The sequence below is a fragment of the Camelus dromedarius genome, chromosome 19 (assembly GCF_036321535.1).
Source record: "Camelus dromedarius isolate mCamDro1 chromosome 19, mCamDro1.pat, whole genome shotgun sequence".
Classification (NCBI taxonomy): Eukaryota; Metazoa; Chordata; class Mammalia; order Artiodactyla; family Camelidae; genus Camelus; species Camelus dromedarius.
The window spans coordinates 1,569,578-1,594,153 of record NC_087454.1 but is presented as its reverse complement, the minus strand read 5'-3'; the positions used below and the strand labels follow the sequence as shown (position 1 = coordinate 1,594,153).

General features: G+C 49.6%; 1 protein-coding gene across 6 annotated transcripts in view; it reads left to right on the top strand.

Moving 5' to 3' along the window:
• Positions 1-24,576, top strand: part of MYLK4 (myosin light chain kinase family member 4) — a 70,725-nt gene that overhangs the window by 30,739 nt on the left and 15,410 nt on the right. For 5 of the 6 annotated variants that reach the window (XR_010376765.1, XM_010977178.3, XM_064476123.1 and 2 more), the window contains exons 3-7: positions 15,613-15,691; positions 19,047-19,152; positions 21,549-21,642; positions 21,716-21,825; positions 22,687-22,828. Coding sequence is in view for 5 of the 6 variants with exons in the window: in XM_010977178.3 (XP_010975480.1) it covers positions 15,613-15,691; positions 19,047-19,152; positions 21,549-21,642; positions 21,716-21,825; positions 22,687-22,828 (531 nt within the window). In the remaining variant the exon portion in view is untranslated. Of the gene's footprint in view, positions 1-15,612; positions 15,692-16,114; positions 16,480-19,046; positions 19,153-21,548; positions 21,643-21,715; positions 21,826-22,686; positions 22,829-24,576 lie in introns of those variants that run through there. The other variant, XM_064476125.1, reaches the window with a different exon arrangement.

Here is a 24,576-nt window from a genome sequence, read left to right as displayed (position 1 = left end):
CTGTTCTCCCCAGTGGCTGCACCGTTTTACGTTTCTACCAGCGCTGCGCAGGCTTCCAGCTTCTCCACAGCGTCACCGACACTTGCCCTTTGTCTCTGTGACAGGCACCGCGGTGTGATGGTTGTGAGGCGGTGCCTCCTTGTGGTTTTGGCTTTTGTGACTTTTCACTCGGGAAAGCTCATGCTTCATTCTGGGTTTGGGTGGGAGTGTTTTGAGGGGGAATGACAAAAGCAAAGTTCTCCATGGTAGCTCAGAGTACGTCTGTCAGTCTCTGCCTGGACCCAAACACGGGATCTGACCTTTAGAAGGTTCTGGCTGGGACACCCAGCACCGCCTGGCGCTCTGATCCCCAGTGACCTCCCGGGGATTCCTGACCGTTAAGTCGTGCCCTGACTCTGGGGTGGGGAGCGCCCCTCTCTAACATAATACTGGTAACAGCCTTGTGCTAACCCGATGTCACATGTACAAGGGAGAGTGTCCTTCCAAGGGTCGGGTCAGGCGCGGACACGCCTCCTGTTTCAGTGGTGGAGGTGGACGTGACAGAGGTGGTGGGGGGAATTCAGGGCAGACACCGTTTGTGCAGACAGTTGAACAGGCTTGTTCGAGAAAGATTAAATCAACACAGTGTCTTTGTTGCTTTTTTTCCCCCAGACACTTCCACATTCGTCACTGTATCTTAGCTTCACAATAATCTTTGAAACTAGAAGAAATAAGCCCCTTTAAGGGAGAGAAAGACAGATTTTGAGAGGGGAAATGTCTTCGTCAGGGGACGCAGTTGGTCAGCAGAAATGTCACTGGAACCCAGCTTCCTGGCTGTGGACCAGTGATCAGTGTGACAGAGAAGATCACAACCAGGAGTTAACATTTCATGCATCTGAAGTGCCTGCTTTCTTTGGGGCTTCTGGTGGCTCCGAGCGGAGCACTCCGTTGAGCAGTGGCAGAGAGCAGCTTGCGTCTGGCCCTGCCTCCACAAACCCTGGCGTGGAAGCCCCAGAGGCCGGCTCCGTGAAGGCGGGCACAGCTCGCCAGGCCCTCCTGCCTGCGGGGCACCACCTGGTGCTCCCCACGCGCCTCAGCATCTCAGCCGGGTTCACTCTGCTTCGCTTAAGCTTAGACACCACTGCTGATGGCCATCATGGCCATGAAAATCAACTTCTCAAAACGTGGATATCATAGACCAGTGCATTTTCTAGGTCTTCTGTTGTTGCTCTGCTCAGCGCAAGTCAGAGATCACGGGAAGTTCCGTATCCCTGACGCTGGTCTTTGAATGACTGGTGGTGTCCTGCTGGATTTTAAGTGGCCCGGAGGAGACATGCAGGTCTGGGCTGACCTCACCAGGCTATTTGCAAATAGGCAAGCCCACGCCCAAGTGGTCTGTCGTCTGGAACTGGCGAGCCGAGTGGCAGAGAGAGCGTGTGGGCTCAGGGAGGTGGCAGGTGAGGGTCACTGATAGACAAAGGGGACCAGCTGAGTTTCGTGGTGTCTGTCCCCAGAGGTCATCTGTCGGCTCAGGTGGCCTCCACTGAGTCTGAGCCCCAGAACATGACGGAGTTGCTGTCCCAGGGAGTGTGGGACCAGCGCGGGCGGGTGTCGGGTTACGGGGAGTGTTAGTGGGAGCAGGGTGATGTTTCCTTAAATAGACCGGCTAACAGCAGTCCCTTTCCTGCTTCAAAACAAAGGATGAGAAAAACCTGCCTCAAATGCCAGTTCTGACACGTCTTCTGCCATGCACTCACCTTCAAAGTGTGCGCCTTTCGTTTATCAGTTGTCTTTACAGAAGCACCTCTGTCCGGGATACTGTGACGGCAGCCAGGAGCTTTTGTCATCGTGCAAAACGATGGTCAGTTCTTTGTTGCTCTTTAGAATGAAATTCTCAGAGCCTGCTTTAAAATTCTACTCCTTAAAAGTTGCCTTCTTTCTTTTAAACCAAAGATACCCAAGGTTAGCATGACTTAAAAATAGTTTTTAATTAGTAGATAGTGTTACGTATGAAATGCCCGTCTCAGATGCCCTTCCAAAGCATCTTTGCACGTCAGGGCTTCTCAGATACCCTGTAAAAGCTCGTTCATGAACCAGCGTGTTCATTCCATGGGGCTGACACCCTGCAGAAAAGTCAGAAATTTTCTTCCTATGTCATTCTAAACAAAGTTTGAAAACAAAAGGTCTTCCCTCATTTCATTCCATCTTTACTGAGCCACGGGCAAGAGAATTTAATGAGAAAATTTGGCAGTAACTGGTAGCTAAGGACATTAGGATATGGACCATCTGGGGGTAATAATAGAGGCTGCTACCACACCAAAAACACCAACAAAAATTTGTAACTTGCATTCATCAAGAAAATGTCATGCTGAACTCGCTTTATTCCTTTTTCTCCTGGGTTACTAAACTGGCTGATGGGGGGTGCCACGAGTCAGATTAATCTCTGCAATTACGTTTCTTACCATGTCTTGCGGGTAATTCAGAGGCGTGCAGACTGCATGAAAGAAAAGACGGTGGAGTTGTGGTGAATCAGAGAACCGTCCTCAGCGCGTGTTAGCTGTGGACGGACAACTGGAGCCGTGGTCCCCAGTGTGTCCTCTGCGGTGGCTCGTGTGGAGGATGGCTGTTCCCATCCCGGGCTTGCGTCCATGGTGGTGTGCAGGGGGTGCACAGGCCAGCAGACTGGCCGCAGGTCCACCCCATCCCTCCTGTTCAAGCGAACATACCTGGAGACGAGTTAGTGCAGGAGACATTATTATGAGAATAAACTTACTTCTGTGGTTTGGAAAACGAAAGGCCAGCAGGTTTCAGAACCAAGGACGTCATTAGTTACAAGCATTGATGCTGCTGTACGTCAGTCTCTGCTCTGACGTGGCCCCTGGTCCCTCGCCTCAGCCTGCTCGGCCTTTTAAACTCAGCTTTAAAGAATACGAAAAGGTGTGCTTCGAATCTCCCAAGGAACCCTGTGGCTTGAGAGCTTCCAGCCCCACAGTGGAGAGGAGCCTGCAGGAGTGAGGCCTCCTTCGAAACAGGAGGTGGCTTTCGGTGCCAAAAACCTATGGATGTGGGAAGCTTTAAAATAGTATGTAAAAGCAGTTAATTTTTAAGAATGAAATTTTGATGTTCCATCTAAAAGGTTTTATTTCTCTAAGTCTTGCTGCAAATGGATTTCTGTCATAAACAGAAATGTCAACATGATCAGTTACTATTTAGGTAAATATTTTAAAGAAATGATTTCTTATTTTCATACATGATCAAGTATAAAGATTTTCTTTAATTTCATCTTAGGACGGTTGGTCCCTTGAGGTCAGCGACCCTGTCCTCTCTGCTGCCTCTGGCAGACACCCCTAAAGTTTGGTGACGTAAACGCTAGTTCACAAACCTGACAGAGGAGTCTTGGCTGTGACAGAACTGACTTTCCACTCAGGACAAACTCTGCAAAATTGCAGGGATAGGACCTTGGTGAGCTAACCCCCGGGCAGCTGTTCCCAACCCTTGGTGGTACATTAGTCACACAAGTTGCCCGAGGAAATTCACAGCATGCCCCTTAAAATGGAATTTCAGATTAAACAATGAATGGTTTTTTTTAATATAAGTACATCCCAAATATTGTAAGGGACATACTTGCATTAAAAATTGCTCATCTGAATTTAAGTTTAACTGGGCATCCTATGTTTTCGTTTGCTAAATCTGACAAATCTAAGCCTTTAGAAAATCCTGAGCTGTGGGCCCCACTCCAGGGGTCTGGGCACAGTCGGCTTGGAACGGGACGCCAGGTTTGCTATTTTTCAAGGCTCTCCAGGTGGTTCTATCGTGCAGCTGGCGCTGAGGGTCGCTGCTCTGTAATGTGCATTTCGACCTTGAACCTATTCTTATGACCTCCAGTTGTAAGGGCCCACCTCCTTTCCAAGGGATCCTGGGCCCTGGCTTCCTGCAGCTGACCTCAGGGACCTGTGGACCCACAGGCTTGCGGTGAGGCAGCAGACACTAGCGGCCATGACCTCTCTGCCCTTCCTTAGACGGGGAGCTTTGTTCTAGCAAAGTCTCCCCATTAGGATTCTTGGGAAGTGAAGTGTGTCTGCCCGGACACTGGGCCCCTTTCCGCACATTGGACTGTTACTTGCAGTTGATCCTGGGCTCTGCACAGTTCACACATGTGTCGCTCACTCCTTGGGCACCCTGAGTTCTCGTGTGGGCTTCCTGGGCCTGCATGCCCACAGCAGAGCACCCCGTCTCCCAAGGAGGCCCCAGATATTGGGACCAGGCTCTGCTGTCCCGTCTCAAGCTGTGGTTGTGTGTGTGAGGGCTGAGTGCAGACCTCGAGCCTGTTGGGTCCCCCGCCCCTCTAGGATTGTGACTGTGTCCTGGGACCCACGCTCAGCATGGGGCCCCCTTTCAAGATTTGTCTTCTCAGCCAGGATTCAGAGCAGGGTTTCTCTGGATCCCCACTTATTTTTCCTTGCTCACTCATTGAAGTCCTGGTGCCTGTCGTGTGCCTAATCCCTGGAGCCACCCCTGGCCTTGGGGCTAGGATAGGTGAGCCTCCTCCGTGGACTTTGCCCTGTGGGAGGGTTGGGGCTCCAGGGCACAGCTCAGTCTGGTCTGTCTGCTTTGAGCGGGACCCCGTGCCTCACCGGCAGGTCTACAGATAAGATACTAGTGTCCTAGCACTGCCGACCGAGACTGGGGCAACCGAAGGCAAGCGGGTGTAAGACGTTGGGGTCTATTTTAGATTTGTACCGTTCCAAATCCTTAGAGCATGACAAAATGTTAAGATCTGGTAATTATTGGGATTATGGGATTAAAGACAGAATTTTGAGATCATTTGCATAGAGTTTAGTTGAGAGTGTCAGTGAGTTCTCCGAGGAGAGTCGCAAATGTCAAATACACCAGTCAGTGAGGAGCCCAGTGGAGCGGGCTGGTGGCCAAAGCAGGAAGAAATGCCAGACCGTTGTCAGTTTCTGGTCGTGCATAGATCATGAGCACCACTATTGGGAGCAGGTCTAACTAGGATGGAGTGAAAGCGTTGTCTCAGAGAATGGGCATCCTCCAAAACCTGAGAGGCACATGGCTTACGGAGGGAGGTTAAACTTTTAGATATTTTTACACGTGCTCGTTTAGAAAGAAACCAGATAGTGTTTGCAAGGAGGTGACCTTGTAGGAAAAATACTGAGGCGTCGCAGCCAGAAGACGAGCTCAGTCTTAATAACGCCTTCTGCGCTGGGGGGGCGGGGGAGGCGTGCAGGGAGGAGAGCAGAGCGTTTAACCTGAGCGGGAGTACAGCGCAACACGCCAGGAGATTAAGTGGGAGGAACATATAGTCCCGGATAGAAACAAAACACAGCCCTGTGAGAAGCTGAGAACTGCCCGAATCCCTGAGCGTATTAGTAACTAATTAGCTGGCGGGCTACCTGAGACTAATGGCACTGATGGCTTAAGTCACAGCAAATCTCAGTGGATAATTCCTTCTGTGTTGTTAGTGGAGGAAGTGGCTTTTCTCCTTTCATGGCCAAAATTCATGAGGATGAAGGCTACATGCTGTGGCAAGTCTGAAGGTAAACTTTGATAAGTAGTAATCAGCTCTCAGGCATCTTCTGAAAAAAATGATTTGGAAAACTATTGCAAGAGAATGTAACAAAATATAATACTTGAAGGCAAAATTTTAAGAACAGAGTTTTCATCAAAGAATATCACTCGGAAGCCCACGTTTTTGTTATTTCTAAGCCCAAGTATGTTGACAGATTTGGTCAGCTTCCCCAGCTTCTATTTTGGAGCTGATATTCTTTCATTGCTGCTTGAATTTAGTAAGGAAACTTATCTTAACGGTGTTAATTATTAAAATAAAATATTATTTACAGGAAGTATATCTAGATACAAGGTTGGGGTTCATTCTATCATAATCTCTATTTTTAATTTTTAATAAAGATATTAGTTCATCTGGGGAAAAGGTTATATACACTTTGCAGATGTGAATTTGGTTAAATCAGTATTGACGGGAGCAATATTTAATAAAAATATGGATGATTAAGAAATGTATGTAAATGGTATGCCATTTCATTAAAAATATATACCCATGTTATAAAATAGTCTTAGTTACTTAATCACTTGAAAAAAGCCCAGATTTTAGCATTTTGAGTTGAGGATTTTCTTGCAGCTGGAGTCCCCATTTTATAGAATGTGGATTTTTATAGGCTTTGTAATCTTCATCTGGTTAATTTTCTTTAAAATTAAAAAAAAAAAAACCCTGCATTTTGTAACTCTCATCTGGTTAATTTTCTTTTAAAATTAGAAGAAAAAAAAAAACAACCCTGCACTTGAGTTTGACATTAGTTGTCAGAACTTTTAGTAGAGAGAGAAATGGGAAGTGATACTAAGTACAATTTGTAAAAAGCACTTACTAGTTTTTATAACATCTACCTGGAAACCGAACTTATCTATCTTTAAATAGCACTACTTCTCTGTTACATAGGAAGCGTTGGTGCCCGTGTGAGTAATTCTGTGGAGTGAATAGAAAGCAAAGAGCAGCGCTGTGATAGCACGTGAGGAAGTGTCCAGGCTTAGATCTGACCCATGTGGCTGTGTGAGCTACATACCTGTGCGAACGCACTCGCCAGCGATGAGGTCAGTTTGAAAAGTATATTGCTTATAACGGAATTAAACCAAAATGAGAAATTTTACAGTGATTAATAAATGCCAAATTGAACTGATCTCATTAAATGTGAAATTCAAGAATATTTAGACTGTTGCCTGAATTTTAATACATGAAAATAATGAGACGTGGCCAGAAGAGTTGGAAAAAGTTACTTCTATTTTTTATTTTTTTTTCCTTTAAGCAGTTTCTCATTTCACAGTCTAGGTGTGTTTTCTGGAATTTGATGAAATAGCCTAGCCTGTGAGCATGACGCATGCAGCGCCCCTCAGTTAACAGGGGAGGAGGAAACCTGCGTCGGCCCCGTGGTTTTATACGAGTGTTTTACCCGTGGTTTTACCTAACGCTGCTGCCTCGGTGTAAGTCAGCGCTCACGGAGAAGAGCGAGCTCGTTAAGCGCTGCGAGGGAGGCGCAGCCGCAGGCCGTGAACATCGGAGACGCAGAGTTTTACACGAGGCTCTTCACTGAAGACAGACTGGGATTCTGCTCTCGGAATCCCGCGGGTGGACTTTCCGCCTGTGAGCGCGTGGTTCCGAGGCAGCGTCCCCTCGCCGCGGGCATTTCTCTGTTCACCGCTACTCTGGGCGCTAGTCCGGCAACCAGCGTCCGCGAGGGCGCACGGGCTATTGGCTGTTGTGAGTGACTCTGCTGTGGACTTCGGGGCGCAGGATCTTTTCACGTCGGTGTTTTTGTTTTTTGGATGCTACGCAGGAGTGGAACTACTGGGTCATTCTATTCTGGTTCTATTCTGAGTTTTTTGAGAAACCTCCATATTGTTTTCCATAGCGGCTGCACCAATTTTCACATTCCCACCAGCAGTGTCGGCGGGTTCCCCTTTCTCTACATCCTCGCCAACATTTGTTATTTGTAGACGTTTTGACGACAGCCTCCCTCTTCTTACAAACACCCTGATCTCACTGTAAGGCCTCCACCGGGAGACTCACCTAAACCTCCCGCCTCCCAGCGGCCCCGCCTCCCAGCGGCCCCGCCTCCCAGCGGCCCCGCCTCCCAGCGGCCCCGCCTCCCAGCGGCCCCGCCTCCCAGCACCGCCACCCGGGGGGCAGGGCGGCACCGTGTGGACAGGGAGGGACACGAGCATTCGGTCTGCAGCAGAGCCTTCCCGCCTCAGGGCTGCTGTTTTCAGGAGAGACCCCAGAGGTCGGCGGGAGGTTCCAGGCCCGTGATGTCAAGCCTTCGTTCTCTTCTGAGCCCCTGCAGGGACTCCTGCACGTTCTGCAGAGGCCGCTGACACTCCACACGGGGCTGGACTTCCACCGCCCGTGCCCCTCACAGGCCGCAGGCCTCCCGACCCGCCAAGCTGTCCCTCGGCCCCGCCCCGTCCACTGTCGTCCTCCACCCCCCCAGCTGCGCCCCCCCGCCTCCATCCCGGCCCCGAGCTTCCCAAGGATGACGCTCCCTCTCCATGGATGGAGGCGAGATTCAGATACAAGAGGCCGTGATGAATATTTTGTGAACTATTTCTTCCCACCAAGTCATTACGTTTGTTACCTAGGTCAACGCATTCAAATTTCAATGCATGTGGGGACTGGTTACGGTGCAGGTCCCGATTCGGTAGGTGGCGGGGAGGGGCTGGGGGTTGCGCTTCTAACGAGCTCTCAGGGGATGCTGTCCTCGGACCTGCTTTGGGTAGGAGGGACTGGACAACTAACGTTTGGGATAGTCATAAAAGATTCGTTTATATCTACAGAGTTTGCACTACAGTCCAAATTCGGAGACTTCTGAAGAGCTTTTTTAAAGCCCCTTTGCTCTGTAGCGTGTTTGCAAAATTTGCTGCCCTGGGGAAGAAGCGGAAAGGCAAACCATGGGAGGGTAAATATTTTGCTCAGTTAATGTAAGTTCAAATCTCCAAACTTCCTGAAAAGCAAGGGACCACACATCACCTCACCTTGGGGAACAGTGGGCTCCCCGAGCCCCCAGCAGTGTGCCCACCTCCGTGAGCAGCCTGCGTGGAGAGGCTGAGCTGAGCCTCCACTGCTTACTCAGAGCAGGAGACAGGAGATGGAGTGATAAAAGCAAGCCTGAAATAAAAACTAAAAAGCATACTGAGAACGCCGTGTGAAATGAATCCTTATAAAACTGTCTGCGGCGGAAAGGAATCAAAGGGTTTTATTAGGTGACGAAAAAATGTTGTAAACTTCATGTGAAAACATTCCAGGGTCGGGTCTTCTGTAGAATAAGAGAGGAATTTTACTGAGTAAAACTCATTTTAATCAAATGAATACCAGGGAGCTCTAATTCCATTTATACCTGCATTTGAAATTGGTTATTAACACACACGCGTGCACACACACACACACACATCTTGCCATTCATTGGTGACCTCACCGCGCAGTCTTTAACGTACTCAGATGCTATTCTGGTGACAGACTCCAAAGAAGGCAGGGGCAATACCACTCTGGGGTGAAGTATATGAATAATTCTACACCTTGCCAGGTGTCTGTCCATTTTGACCTGTCTCCCTTCCTCTGCTCACGGTCATTTTGGTGGAGGAATGAACTCACTTCCAGTTACTCAGTTTTGACGAGGAAGCAAGGCAGAGGATTCCAGGTGGAGGAGGATGCCAGGTGGCGGGAAATGCTGGCTTCTTCTTGGCTTGCCCTCCCTGGATGACCCCCGAGATCACCTTGGAGGGGAGGGCTGTGGTCTCTGGGGCCGTGCCCCTAGACTCATTTGCACATGGGTCCCTGGGTGGCAGGCGAGGAAGAGGCAGGGGTTTGCTGGGTAAGCCATCCAGGAGAGGATCAAGGACCCTGGATGGGGGGTGGGAGGCGGCAGGGATTAAGAGAAACAGGACCTCACCAGGGTTTTGCTGTTGTTCACACTGTGGCGGAGCAGAGCCGCCTGGGTGGTAAAAAGAACCAAAATCCCTCGAAAAGCCCGAGTGGTGGGGCCGGAGCTAACAGAACTGTGGCTCCCAAATGTATATGACAGTCGGCGGGGTAGGGTCGGGGCCCCAAAATTTACTGTCCAGGGCCCTCTTAGGCGATTTTATCGGACTCTTCAGGGCTGGGGCCCAACCACCTTCCGGGTGGTTGAGAAGCACCGTGTCAGGGCCAAGGAGAGGCTGGGCAGCTGGGGGAGGCGGGGCCGGCGCGCGGGGCTGAGAGGCAGCGTCACGTTGGCGGCTCATGGGGCCGGTGGGCAGCATCATGTGGGGCATACAGAGCAGGTGCAGGTCAGAGGGCTGAGCATTTCTGTTTGGGGAGGACAGGAGAGGTGGCGGTGGGAAGAAGACGAAAGAACACAAATCAGTTATAAGATGTCTCAGGTTGGCTCATCCATCAGCCACGAGACGAGGGAAAATAAAACCTTTGTGTTCCAAGTACTCAAGTGACTGACTGTTTAGAAGAGTCTTTGCTCCAGGTTCACTCTAACCAGTTCTTTTAAAATCTACAAAGTCAGGCCGGACAGAAGAGTGGAGGAGAGCATATATTTTTAACAATCTGTTGCTCTGGTCCGCAGCCTGGACCTCACTGTGTTAACCCTGGGCCTTCACACCCTGGCGTTAACGCAGCCTGTGGCCCACGCTGTCTCAGCTGTACCGGGGGTTAAGGGGATGAGAAAACTTGAAAGCGTATTTAAATTAAGGGAAGTCTGTAGTGGATAAGGAAAAGCTGACGGAGCATCTGACCAGTGCCGGCCTGTGGGTCTCCTCTGGCTGGCGGAGGCTGCTCCCTGGCGGCATGCTGCTGTGTTCTGGTGATGTGGATGCATCTTAGAATCAAATGAAAGTCAAATTACCCACGTAGCTTCACGTGACAGGTGGTCCAGTTAGACTCTCCTGAACCAGCACCTTTGATTTCGGGCTCGTTCTTGACACACACTCGTGAGGATGGTTTCTGTTTACTGTATGAAGTCTGTCCATGGGACTGTCAGTCTTCTTGGCAGGGTCCTGTTCTCAGGAGACCGTCTGATTGTCCCCGATGTTTTCCGCAGCCTGGGGAGGGTCCTCCCACGGGGCTCTGAGGTCGAGGTCAGCACCCCTCTTCCTGCAGTCATCCAGGTCCTGTCCTGCGGGGCCCTGCACATCATGAAGCGGGCTGTCTTGGCCAGAGATTTTAGGATGTTTTCTTACTTAATGCGCAGGGAATTTGAGTGTGCCCTGAGGAGGAAGAGAAGTAGATTGACAAATGATCTCTATAATTATCTTGTATGCTCAGGCAAGAAAACATGGTTTTAATGTTTTTTCTGAAAATTCCCCTCTTTGTCTTCGTCTCAGCTCATTTTTTTTCTCTCTCCCCCATGAGGAGCCTAATCAACGTTTAACAAAGTCATTATAAATTGTTACAATTTTACTTTGGTATTTCTAGTCATCAGGTTAAAATGATCCCAAAGTCTTCATTTTGGTTTCTCCACAAGCAGTAGTATGAAAAGCCCTCAGCTCAGGGCCCGGTTTAGTCGTGTCCCGCTGTGATGTTAAGAAAAGTTTTTGTAGGAACTATAATCCCGCAGTGCAGGGTTGTGGGCATCACTTAACATCAGGCAAGTGACGCAGAGAGTGTGAGCATCAGTGACAGGATGCATTTCAGCTGGTGCCCGGGCTGCTCTCCCTTTTCAGTGATGCGGAAAGGATGTTCTCGCCAGGAGGTCACCTGCCCAGAAAGCACCTCTTCCTTCGCGCACAAGGGCTCAGCGAGCCTTTCTAGAGCCCTAACCCTCTGTGTGGGGCTGGGGGAGCAGAGGTGTGGAGAGAGGCCCGCGTCCCGGTGCGGGAGCAGGCATATCAGCCGGCGACGGTGCGAGATCCTGGGAAACTATCCCGTGTCCTCGGCACCCAGAGGAGGCAGCGACCGTCTTAGTCTTTCTGTTCTTTTAAAGTTCAAGCCATTTGAGGATTGACTTTGAAAATTGACTTTTGTTGAATGGGAATGAAAGAGGGACCAGGCAAAGCTGTTCGGTTGAGTTGGTTTCCCTTTTGGTTCCTCCACCGCTCGGGGGAAGGACAGGTGTGGGGTGGTGCTGGGGCCGCGGCGGGAGTGAACGCAGGGCCCCGGCGGCCGGCACGCACCTGTGCCCTGGGGTTGCTTCCGCTAGAGGTCTCGAGTCCACGGCTCTAAGTGAAATTATGACAGAGACCAGAGTCTGAAGTGCATACAATTGGTCTGATCTGTCAAAAAAGTCATTTGAGGAATGAATCCTGATCTCTTAGAAGCAGTACTTTGTTTAAGGAGAAAAAGTTTGCAAGAATCCAGCTGAGAGTTCTAATGAGATACTTGCTAGCGAACCTGCTAATTAGAATGATTCTTCTCTAAACACATCTTTCAGAAAAGCAGAACATGAGAAATAGTGTTATCTAGAAAAATGGTCTCCAAATTATTTTGATTTTGCACTGCTGTCAGTAGAATATTTTTAAGCATATGCCAATATGTTTGTTTATCTATAAATTATACAAATGGATAAGTAATACATGTATATTTATTTCTATGAACAACATGAGATATATTAAAACCGTAAATTATATGTGTCCAATTTTACTAATGAATGTTTTAAAACAGGAGTAAAATATACATTTTGAGAGAGTGGAGAATGAATGGAAATTAGTTCTAATGTTTCCTTTACGCTCCCTGAGGACTAGCTGACACGTTGTGGGTACGTCGATGCACTCAGGACACAGGTCCAGGACACGGGGCAGAGTGGAGGGAACAGAACTGTGTCCTGAGCACGTGGGCCTTTGGGCCAAATCCCCCTTTTCCCTGTGTCATTCTAAATCCACTGACATTATAAAAGGAGCGAGGAAATGGTTACCGGAGGAATCCGTGAGTGAATATGTGAGTAACGAGTGAGTGGACAAATGAGAGACTGTGCGTGCAGGGGCCTTGTGCTCGTCTGGGCCAGCAGTGTGAATTCAGCAAAGAAGCACAACGTCTGACAAGAGTTTTACCCCTTAGCACAGGGTGATCATAATCCTTCTGGGACATTATACTTACTAGCACTGACCAGTCCTCTTTAATCAGCACAAACACGTCCAGTCTGGGGCAACAAACAAGATATATGTATAGCCCTGGGCGTCCTATTTTAGCAACTTGGAAACACTACGTGAAAACTTCATACTGAAGTTGCTGTCCAGAAATGGAAAAGAAGAAATCCATCTGTTTTCTGGGAGCCCTTCAGCTCAGAGTTCCTCCAGATGTCAGTATCACACAGGGAAATGAAAACTAACAGCCCGGAGCAATGAGTAGAGACCTTCTTACGTTATTTAGACGGTAAAACACATCTCATATATAACTGGAGGGAAAAGCCAGCCTTGTTTGGAAGCTGGTTTCTTACCTTCCTCAGAATCGACAGCTTCTTCTGTTGGTCACATGAGACCACTTCGCCCAGAGAACGTGAGCGCCACCTGTGAGCAGCCACCACCCGGAGACGGCCCTGGAGGCCGGTGCTGAGGGATCAGCACGCCACGGGGGCTTCCAGCCAGATTCTCCACTTCCCATATTTTGATGGACTGGAATCGACTGACAGACAGCAGCTTTCTTGAATAAATCCACCTGTGCTTTTACCGTCACGTTCACAGAACAAACCCAGGAGAACAGTGCCCGTCCACCAGCAGTTTCTCTTTGGAAGAGCAGCACTGAAAGGCAAAGTTATGTGATCCCTGTAATGCAATGCATTAAACCATCTTATTTGACTCATCTTCAAAACTGGACTGAAATTCTCTTTCTCTCCTCTCTTCCATGTTAATTCTAATCTTTCAGCCAATAAATATTTATTTCTTTACTAATTTGTTTCCATTTTGTGCTCTTTTAATCTTTTCTCTTGTCTCCTGTGGTGCTGGCTGTGTGGTAGATATTCAATCAATATTAATGATATGCTTTGCCTATAATCTGTTTTTAATTTTTTTGGGAGGGTAATTAGATTTGTTTGTTTGTTTATTTATAATGGAGGTACTGGGGATTGAACCCAGGAATTTGCGTATGCTAAGCACACACTCTACCACTGAGCTATACCTTCCCCACTACTTTGCCTATAATCTTCTCTTCCTTTTTTTCAGAGCGACAGTACAGCATAGTATAATTGAGAGTATAGACTGAAGTATACAACTGTGTTAGAATCCTGGTTAAACCATTTATGAATTATATAACCCTGTGAAATTATCCAACTTAATTGTAAAATAGGGTAATAGTATTTTATCCCAAAAGGTTGCTATGAGGAACAACTTAGTTAATAATGCAATGTAATGCAATATGCTTAGAAGCTGCCTGGTATGTAGTCAGTACTTAGTGTGTATTAGGCATCACCACCACCACCACCACCACCTTCATCACCACCATCATCACCACCACCAACATCATCACCACCATCATCACTACCACCATCACCATCATTACTATTATCACCACCACTATCATCACCATCATCATCATTACTATTATCACCACCACTATCATCACCACCATCATCACCACCATCATCAACACCACCATCACCACCACCATCACCATCATCACTATTATCACCACCAACATCACCACCACCATCACCATCATCACTATCATCACCACCATCATCACCACCAACATCACCACCACCATCATCACTATTATCACCACCACTATCATCACCACCATCATCACCACCGTCATCACCATAATCATCACTATTATCATCATCACCATCATCACCATCATTACCACCACCATCACCACCATCACTATCATCATTACCACCATCACCAGCACCATCACAACCATTATCATCACCACCATCATCATTATATCCTGGTCTCTGGGCCAACTGTCAGGGATTCAAAGATGAATCAGTCTTTGCCCATCTGAGGCCTACAGTCTAGTGGGAAATCAATGAGAAAAAAAGCTTAGGAAATGTTGCAGGCTGCACTGGGGTGGGGGGTCTGTGCTGCCTGCTGAGCAAGTGTCGGGGTTGGGGGGGCTGCCTGAGGAGACCGAAGGGCAGTTTCTTGTACTTTTATTTAAAAGAGAAAGTTACAAACTCCGAGGCTCTAATCTTTAATTGTGGTTTTCCACAAATTTACTAAACATGCCTCTGTGTTTGAAGGTCCTTATCTGAAAAATGGAAATGCTCTGGACCTACGGGACTGCCCTTTGGGTTGTTTAAAAGTACGTTTACAACTTGTCTCCGTCTCTATGAGCTGCACCTCCGTGCTGTTTCATGCTTGCAGGTCACCCTCAGGCAAATTTGCTCTCTTCCCAAAGAGAAAAAGACAGATTCTTTGGACATCCAGACAATGTCATTAATTCACAATGCACAGCGTCAGAACTTGTGATAATTTGGGTGGGCTGGGCTAATGTTTACCTTTTGCGTGGTGTTTGGAAAGGGTTTGCTAAGCTGAATCAGAGAAGCCAGGACTCGGAGAAGAATGTTTATCTCCTTGGGAAAAGGGCCGTCTGTTCCAAGCAAAGTAAAAGCCCCAATTATAAACGCTTACTTTAGGCTCCTGCTTTCTGGTTTACAAAACCCACTCACATATCGCGTCTCCTTTTTATTTGATTTATATGTGAGCTACATGCAGACAACATAAGCAGAGGTCAAGGGCGACCTATGTGGTACCAGTAGCCTTTCATCTCTTCATGACGACGGGCCTTCTTCTACAGACAGTGCCAGAGTTTTACAAAGTTTCTTTAAAAATAGTGAGTTCATTTCCTTCCAAATACTCTAGCCTGCACAGGGTCTCATTAATTCAGACTGCTCTGCCCTCTAAATTACTATTTATTTTGGTATTTTTTTCTGTGTTTGAATTGTGCAATACAGTGGTTCTCAATCTGGGGCGAGTTCAGCAATTTCTGGAGGCATTTTGGGTGTCACTGCTGGGAGGGGGTACTGCGGGCACCTGGTGGGCAGAGGCCGGGCGCTGCTAACCGTCCTGTAGTACTCAGGACATTCTCCGTGACAAAGAGTGACCCGCCCCAAGGGGCAGCAGTGCTGAGGTCGGGGGACCCCGATGCCATGTGTGAATTCGATTTCTCATTACTCAATCGTGTGTCCACAGGCTAAGGAGCAGGTGTGGTCACACCCCGGCCTGACGGAAACAGCACCTGCCAAAGATGAAAGGACAGCGCCCCCCACAGGTAACCTCTTTAGAAGACTGGATGTTTATGGACAAGGAAAGCTCTGTGACCCGGGTCCTGTGCTGTGGCTTACTCAGAGGAGGGCACCCGTTCATGACGCCTGTGTTGGGAGAAGTGCGGTCTGAGTCCAGGACTTTGACTGGCGTGGGTCCTGCTAGTTACAGACTAGAAAGTCTTCGGGAGCCCACTGGTCACATTCATGCCCACTTTGCTTTCCCAAAGCTTGTATCAGCCGACAAAGAGAAACCTGGACAGGGAGGCCATTGGGTGAAGCCGCAATTATACTGACCACCTGTGTCCTCCATTAAAATGTTTTGTGTCCTATGGTGGCTTTTAGAGAGATCTTCCCCGAAGATCCAGCACTCCTCTGAGAAAGACAAGTTTAATAAACTCAACAAGGAAAACACTGAGAAGACCAGTGCCTCTCTAGTTCCGAGAAGTTTCGCCACATTTCACACTGAAAGATCACGAGATGAAGTAAAAGCTTTTGCTTTAAGAAATCCTGCAAAGACAAGAGAACGTGTGGACGGACGAGGCAGTCCATGCCCAAAGAGCCCGAGCGGACAAGAGAATAGCAGCCCTGGGAGTGGTCAGCCAAGCCCTGTGGGTGCCAGTGAATGTCCCGTGTGCAAAGGAGAGAGAAATGGGCTTGGTTCTCAGGAAGAGCCTGGTGACGGAGAAGCTAAGGGAAGAGGAGAACCCGCAACTGCACATGACACGGTGCCGGACAAGAGTTCCAGGGAAGAGCAGCGTGTTCGTAGAGCGAACGGTGGTCAATTCTACGAAAGGTAGGGCTCAGAGCATCGCATCTGCAGCCGACGCTTCCCGCAGGGCCGCGCGCCGTCTCAACTTAAGGCTGTAGCAGAGGATAGCTGACGCCAGTCTTTAAAGCAGTGGTTTGAGAGCCCAGCTGTGTGGCTCTTTCTTGTCATCATTTATCCTTCTTGCCTGTGACATTTCTGGGCACTTTATTGTCTTCTAAGCCTTCTACCAACCGACAGGCAGAGATCATGAAGGAATCGCATCCAGTATTTTTAAAAGATCAGGTAAAAAGCTCTTATTTTTAGCAGTATCGAGCACAAAAAAACTGGATAATGACCAGATTTATAAATTGGCTGTTTTCCCCCAAAACGGTGAGGCTTAAGTAAGAAGTGGATTACTGAATGATTCTCCCTGAATTGTAAAGTTCCACACATAAATTCAGGCAGTTATGTGGCCAATTAAAATGAATTAAACTGTGTTATGATAAGCCACAGAATCTATTTGGAGCAGAGAGCACCCAATCCAAACCCCCGTGGTCTTCTTAGAGATTGAGGGTATAATTCTTTTTTCATTTTTAAATAACGTATTTGAAACCTAGTTGTAGACAACTCCAGTTTCCCAAGAATTAAACATAAACTCTAATGTTTACTAAGAAAGTCCACCGCTCCAAAGATGTGCTGAGTAAGGTCTGGAGCTGCTGAAAAAACTGAAATTAGGTCTAATGTTTCACCAATAAAGGCTTCTTCTCACGGCTGTTTCTGTTCAGAGACCATTCTTCCTCCATGTGCTTACTTGTCTCTTCTTTAAGGAAAGGAACTGAAAAATGAAAATCAAATTAGGTAGTTGTAAAATGCTTCATAAAAGGTCAGAGGACTAACGTGGGTCGCAGTGAGGTCATCAGGGAGAGTCTCTGGGATCCCGGTCCCCTCCGCCTGTCACCGTGCTGCTTGGGTTTGATGGGGACACGTCCTGCTCCACCTTAACCCAGACCCTGCCATCACCAACTCTCCAGCACGAAGCTCGCAGCCCGTCACCAAAACACCACTGAGAAGGCTGTAGTGCTCAGAAATCTGGCCATCTGAAAGTTTTCTCCCGGAAACTTGGAAAGCTGTGGCTGGATTTTATCTTCCAGGTGTATCAGCAGCATACAAACCATTTCTACATCACGAACCTCGGGAAACTCAGCAACAGGACCCGTCTTGCGGGATGCGGACCCAGCAGAGCCCATGGGCGGCAGCAAGCGGAGAGGGACGGAGGAGGGCTGCGTCCAGGAGGAGCACAAGAGGGGCAGAGTAGACGCGGCTGGGGCGGGCGGAGGACACGCAGGGAGGACCCCCCAGGAGACCGGCCTAGCCCAGGGGTGCCCACCAGGCAAGGCACCCACGGCCACTGGCAGCCCAACCCAGCAACCCCACGGGCAGGACACGGCTTCTGTCCCAGCCCTTTAAAGCTTCCTAACCTCTCCCAGCAACCCTTCCCACTAAACGTCACTCAGCCTGACAGCCGGAGGGGGCAGAATGCCGCGTGATGACATTTGTGTGCATAATTCACCTTTTTTTTTTTTTTGGTCTGAAGAGGTGAATGCCACCAAGAGAATTCTTTCTTGACGTCTTCATTTTTCAGCCTACTTATGGGGTGAGGGGAGAATGTCCCCATTAAATCAGATGCCTGCAGATTTATATTATCAGAAGCTTAAAAAATATTAACCCTTGGCAGAGTGCCTAGCACAAAAGTGCTCAAGAATCATATTTTGAATAAGTGTAAAATTTTGAAAGCAGACTTATTGTCTCCTCACCTCCCTTGGTGTCCTCTGTGTGCATGTGAGAAGTGCACACAGCAGGTGCTTAAATAGTGAGTCACTGGGGGAAATGAACAGGTTCGTGGCAAGAGAATCTTAACAGCAGTGATCAGAGGAAGCAGAGAGTAGACCGCAAGACGCTGGTGAGTAATCACGCATTCTAGAACGGATCCCGAGGTGGACTACACTTTAAATGCTTAGGCTGAACGCTAGAAAGAGAGAGCCGCTTGAAAGCCGCGGACTACCTACTTAGCCAGTTTTACTGCGCGTTTTATTTCAAGCCAGAAAAACTCATCTTTGTGCCTTAAACGTCTCTGAAATACATGCTAAAGTATTTTGGAAAGTCATGCATAGCTTTCAATGACATGAAGACATTTTTCATTTTTCTCTCTGCTTTAATGAAAATGCTGGACTATATCAGTGGTGCGTTTTTAAAAATGGGTGGAACGGTTTCTCACGTTTGAAATTAAATGTCTCAGGCCTGGAAGTGTTACCTGTTTGGACCATATTGGGATTGGAGATAGTCAACCGTTTTGCTTTTTCGTTTGTTTCCGAAGGTTGTCCTGAAGGAGGGATGAACCACGGCTCAGGGGTCCTGGCATCCTTTCTGAAAGGCATCAGTGTCCCCTCTGTGATTCACAGATCATAGCACAAAGTGAACGTTTGTACTCCCTGGGTCTTAGGGCAGATGGCCTGCTGTGTCTTCTTAGTAAATGAATTAAATGAGCACATGTGTGCTGAGGCCCGAGCTTGGACTTCCGACCGCTTCACGCTGCCCTGTCCTCTCACTCCTAGGTGACGCCCTGGCACCTCCCGCCCCGTTCGACCACCGTATTGTCACTGCCAAGCAAGCCGCGGTCAACAGTTTTTATACCGTGAGCAGGACAGAGATTTTAGGAGGGTAAGTAACGCTCAGCTTCAACACTCTTCCCGCCAAAGGAGAGCGCCTTCGAAGAGACAGCGCTCAGGATGTATTTCACAAGTATTTGCCAGTCTCGATCTGAGGACCAGAAACGTCGTAAACACTTTAAGAGGTTTTAACCGTTTCTGAAAATTGTCACCGATGCCAGAAAGGTTGATGTGGTGACAGTGACCAAGCGCCACATTTGTTATCTGCTTCACTTCCCACGTTGTCACATCTTGGTGGGGGGGTGGTCCAGCGTGAGTCACCAGAAGGTTTCGAAGCTGCTCGAAGCTTGAAAACTGGGGAACCAAGTGCAGAAGTGAGAGGACACTCAATTTCTCGTGGCATGTGTTAAATCTTTTTTTTTTTTTTAAATCATGGCTGGTTTTCCGTTGATGCTGTTACTGTGTGAGGTACTGTGGTTTGTTTCGGTCGGCTGCTTGCCTCGCTGAAGGGCTTACAGCAGGGCGTCAACACCCATCTCTCCCCCGGAGGAAGGAGGAGTCAGGGCGGGCTCGTCACTGGGGGGAGTTCCTTCTTCTGCCGCAGTCACAGGCCCCCTGGGAGACCCTGCCACTCACGGCCTAAACTGCTAAGCTGACCCCCATCACTGGGTCTGTGTGAAACAGGAGGAGAGCCGGCGATGCACACTGACCTGTGTGGGACCGACCTACCAGCGGCGAGGGTGTGTGCGGCCGGGGTGCCGGGCGGGGCCGCCGGCCGCGGAGCTGCTCCTCCTTTGCCTCTTCCCCCCGGGACCCCCTGCGCTTCTGCCTCCTCCGCCGGCTGACGGTGGAGAAGCCCGTCCTGTGGGGACGGGCCGGGGGAGGTGGGTGCTGGAGCAGTTGCAGGTGCCCTGGGGCTCTGCACGCAGCAGCTTTTCTGGGTCTGAGGGACTTCGGTGGCCAGCCAGCGACGGTGTCTCTGAAGGAGGGTAGTTACTCGCAGAAGCGGCTTTGACACAGCCCGGGGTTGGTGCCTGCTTCTGGTCCAGGTCCGTCAGGGACTCTTAGAGTTTCCTTCCTGCCCCTTTGGGCAGCGTGGGTCGTCAGTCGTCCTGCAGGCGGGACCGGCTTCCCAGCACCCGGTCCTGGGCTCCGTAAGTAAGTGGGAGGAGCAGGGGCGTGTGCGTGTGTGCCCTAAAGTGCACAGAGGCCGTCAGCGGGTGTACCTCCTTTGCAGTAGAGGGGCATCAAGACAGCAAATTATCTTTCACCTTCGGCAGAGATATTACAGCGTGGCAAGGACCCCCGTGCTGAGGCCTGTAGGGTGTTTGTGGTCCCTGCTTCTGCGCTCAGTGGGCGTGAGGTCATCAGCCTGGTGGACCAGCGGGGGTCCCGCGAGGCCACCTCAGCACTGAAGGCCGTGTGCAGTGAACCGCACAAGGAGACAGACAGGACCTCTCTCAGCTGGGCCAGGCTGTCCTGGGGGCCGTGGCTAATTAAGGGGAGAAAGCCTTCTCTCAGTGAGCTGCCGCACCTGCGCTCCTGTTCACATGCTCCCGGAAAGAACCTCATCTCAGCAGCGGGCGGAATTGAGTCACACTTGGCTATGTTTATGGTAATGTCATTCCCCAAGACCCAGCTGCCTCTGCGCAGGGAGTGCGGCTGAGTAGGGTGGGAGGTGGTGGCCTCGCCCTGCCTCTGTCTGCTGGTGCCACGACCCTCCCCTCGGCAGCCCCCAGGGCTTCAGGTCCACGATGTCAGGGAAGCTCCCCTTCCACTCCTGTGTGTGGCCGTCACTGCACAGGCAGACACCTGGGGCCCATCTGTTTAACTAAATCAGGAGTCACAGCGAGCAAGTCCAACTTGAAAATTGCTCATGAGTGTGCATTTCTGTATGTGATGACAATCGTTAAGAAGCTGTCTTACGAAGGATTTATATCCAAGTGAAACTGCCAAGTCTCACAGCTGAATATGTAATATGTCTTTTGATTACATGCATCTATATGCAATTTTGTTATTACTTCTTATTTATTTGTATGCAGTTCCCCAAAATAACCTGATGTGCCTGACCTCTAGTCTGTGTGGTTCCTATGCTTACAAAGCCCAGCTTATGACATTGATATGGATTTGGAAAGATTCTGTTTTTTTCTAGGACAGAAGATCTCAAACTTTAGGTGCATATGAGTCACCCAAGCGGTGTTGTGGAAGTGCAGCTCCTGGGGCCTCGCCCGGCCTTCCTGCATCAGCAGGTCTGGGGTGGCCCCGGAGAATCGCTCCCCGGGGCCCGTATCAGAACTCGGCACTTCTCTAGAAGATGCTGGCTGCAGCAGGTGCACAGCAGGCTTGCTCATTCACACTCAAAGACAGGGGGCCCCACTGGGCAGTGGCTGCAGCCGGGCCCTGGCAGGGACAGAGCCTCAGCTGGGCCATTGTCCTCTTCCTCTACAGGGGACGCTTCGGCCGGGTTCACAAGTGTGAAGAGAAAGCCACGGGCCTGAAGCTGGCGGCCAAGATCATCAGGACGAGAGGCACGAAGGACAAGGTGAGGGCCGCGCGGGGGGCGCCCCCCTCGCCGTGGTGCCCGTGGCACTAACGCAGCCCTCCCTTCCTCCCAGGATGAGGTGAAGAACGAGATCAGCGTCATGAACCAGCTGGACCACGTGAACCTCGTTCAGCTCTACGACGCCTTCGAGTCCAAGAACGACATCGTGCTGGTCATGGAGTAGTATGTCCCGCCCCGCCCTCCGCCCCCGCCCGCGGGCGCAGCTCTGTCCCACCTCGGGAGTCCTGCAGCCAGCGCTGCGGCCCCCGGATTCTGACTTGCCCGCGTCAGAATCTCATCCGCCCCAGGAAGGAGCTCACTTAGGAACAGGAGCCCCGGGTGAGGCGTGGCTGACAAGGGGTGGGACGTGGGTCAGCCTCTGTCTAAGCTGTGCTGTCCAAACCCCAGCTTCGCCTTTGTTCTGGGGAAGCTGAGGAGAGTGACTCCTGAACTGCCTCTCACTTTCAACCTGATTGCTAATACAGAGTTCATGACAAACTCTTAGTAATTAAGGCTGAGAAGCTTCCACTCAAAATCACCTTTATAAAACTTTAATAAGCGTCTACATAGAAAGTGAGTTGTTTTCACTGATGCTGCATCGGTATTTGTGATTCACTTCATTCCTCCCACTGGTTTGGGTTTTGTTCATCACCGTGCAGTGAGAAGTCTGGACAATGAATGCCCAGCAGCCGGCACATAAAAGCACTTTATCACTGACGTTGGTCTGAGGAGACCCCATCCACCCTTCACGTGTGCGGAATTCCCTCCCTGCCTCCTGAGAGTCCCCTTTATGTTCCGTCTGTGTTAGACGGTGGCGGCGATGGCTCGCTCCAGAGCTGTAGCCACAGGATGAAAGGAACTGAGACTTTCCATTTGGGAAACTGATGGTGGCTAAAATAAGGGCCTTCAGCGTAAGAGACACTGGACTGAGAAGGCAGAGAAATAACTGCGTACACATCTGTTGGGAGAGTCTGAGCTTAGATGGGAGAATCACCCGCTCATCAAGGGGTCGTGGCTCAGGACGTCCCCTCTCTTCCCCTGCAGTGTGGATGGAGGGGAGCTGTTCGATCGCATCATTGATGACAACTGCAATCTGACCGAGTTTGACACCATTCTGTTCATCAGGCAGATATGTGAGGGGATAAGACACATGCACCAGATGAACATTCTCCACTTGGACCTGAAGGTAGGGCGTGTTTTGTATCATATGAAATGAAACCCTTCCCAGACCATTCCCTCATGTGGATCCATGGGCCCCGTCAGGTACTGCATGCCAGCTCGTGGTCCTGTCACTGAGTACATATTCAGGAATTTTAAAAATTTGGATTCTTAGCCTCATCTCCCCATCCCCAACTTCTGTCACCCGCTAATATGTGCATGTCTGCACCTTTAGGGACCACTGTTGGGATTCCTGTAACTTGCCTGTGTTCAAGGAATTCACATGGAAGATGGTTTCCACAATCACCACCACCACCAACATCCCCACCACCACCAACACCGCCATCACCATCATCACCAACACCACCATCCCACCATCACCACTACCATCACCATCATCACATCATCACCATCACCACCACCAACGCCATCATCATATCATCACCAACACCAACACCACTATCACCATCATCACCAACACCACCATCCCACCATCACTACTACCATCACCACCGCCATCCCCACCACCACCACCACCATCACCACCACCACCACCATCACCACCACCACCATCCCCATCATCACATCATCATCACCACCACCACCAACACCACCGTCCTCGCCACCACCAACACCACCATGGTGTCCGTGTTGCAGCCTCTCATTATTAGGTTGAGCAGGTGGGAGGATTTTAGCTAACAGAGAATTCCCTGGTAAAAGCCAAATTTTCCAGCTCTGCAAGAATCCCCAGCACTCTCCTAAAAATCTTTTAAGAAGCTCTGGGCTTGAGGGATTATTTTTCTATGGGCATGCTAGTGCCCAGAGAAGAACCCTATGGCAAAAGGAAACAGGGCAGCCAGAAGGGAGGTGCTAAAATGCTAAGGGTGGTGGGGCAGGGCCAGGCACCATGCCGGAAGTGGTGGAAAACCTGTGAGCAGCAGGGAGCCAAGTCTTCCTTCTCCTCTCATTAACGACCCTTCCCTTATGCTGTCTCTCCCACTATCAAGTCCCCAGACCCCGACTGTGCCTCGTTAAAACCAGTGAAAGACCAGGTCCGATATCTCCGACCAGCTCTAATATTGGGGCTGAATATCGTAAAGTGCATCTTCTTGGGTGGCTCAGTCATTGTCGTTTCCCTGTTTGCACAGCACGACAAGGAGATAAAATTTATATTCTGTATAATATGCCATCTACGGAAGCCATCGGGGATGGTAGAGCTAAGTGAATTTAAGTTTCCTCCGTGGTTTCCATGGGCCTCTGTTGGCTTCCCTCACTGTTCCTGGGGCAGGGGGACGCAGTGTATAAAAGGACACAGTCAGAGGTTGAAAACCATTAGCAAGGCCCGTGGCTATGAGCTGGTTTGATGGTGCATCTTTTCACGGAGAATTTTCACTGAGTGTAACTGTTCTACAAATATCCCTGAAGGGATCTGATTGGCAGCTGGAGCTAGGACCTGACCTGCCATAAGTCAGACAACGCCATAGGTGGCTTCACAGTGTTGACTGAGGACTTGCAATGAGCAATGCGAGTTATGGCCTGTATGTAGAGACAGTCAGAAAGGCAACAGCTGGGTGAGTCATTACAGACCAGGTGTCCCTTTCAGAAAGCGCACGGGAAGGAAGACGGCCAAGAATGTTGAATGCTTGTCATTGTGACCTAGGTGACTTAAAAGTGGTCTCTTTTATATCTGTGTATGTGTGTTGCAAATCGTATTCAATGAATATGCTTTAATTTCATAGCTAGAAAAAAATTAACTCTTTGAAGTGCCCTTGGAGC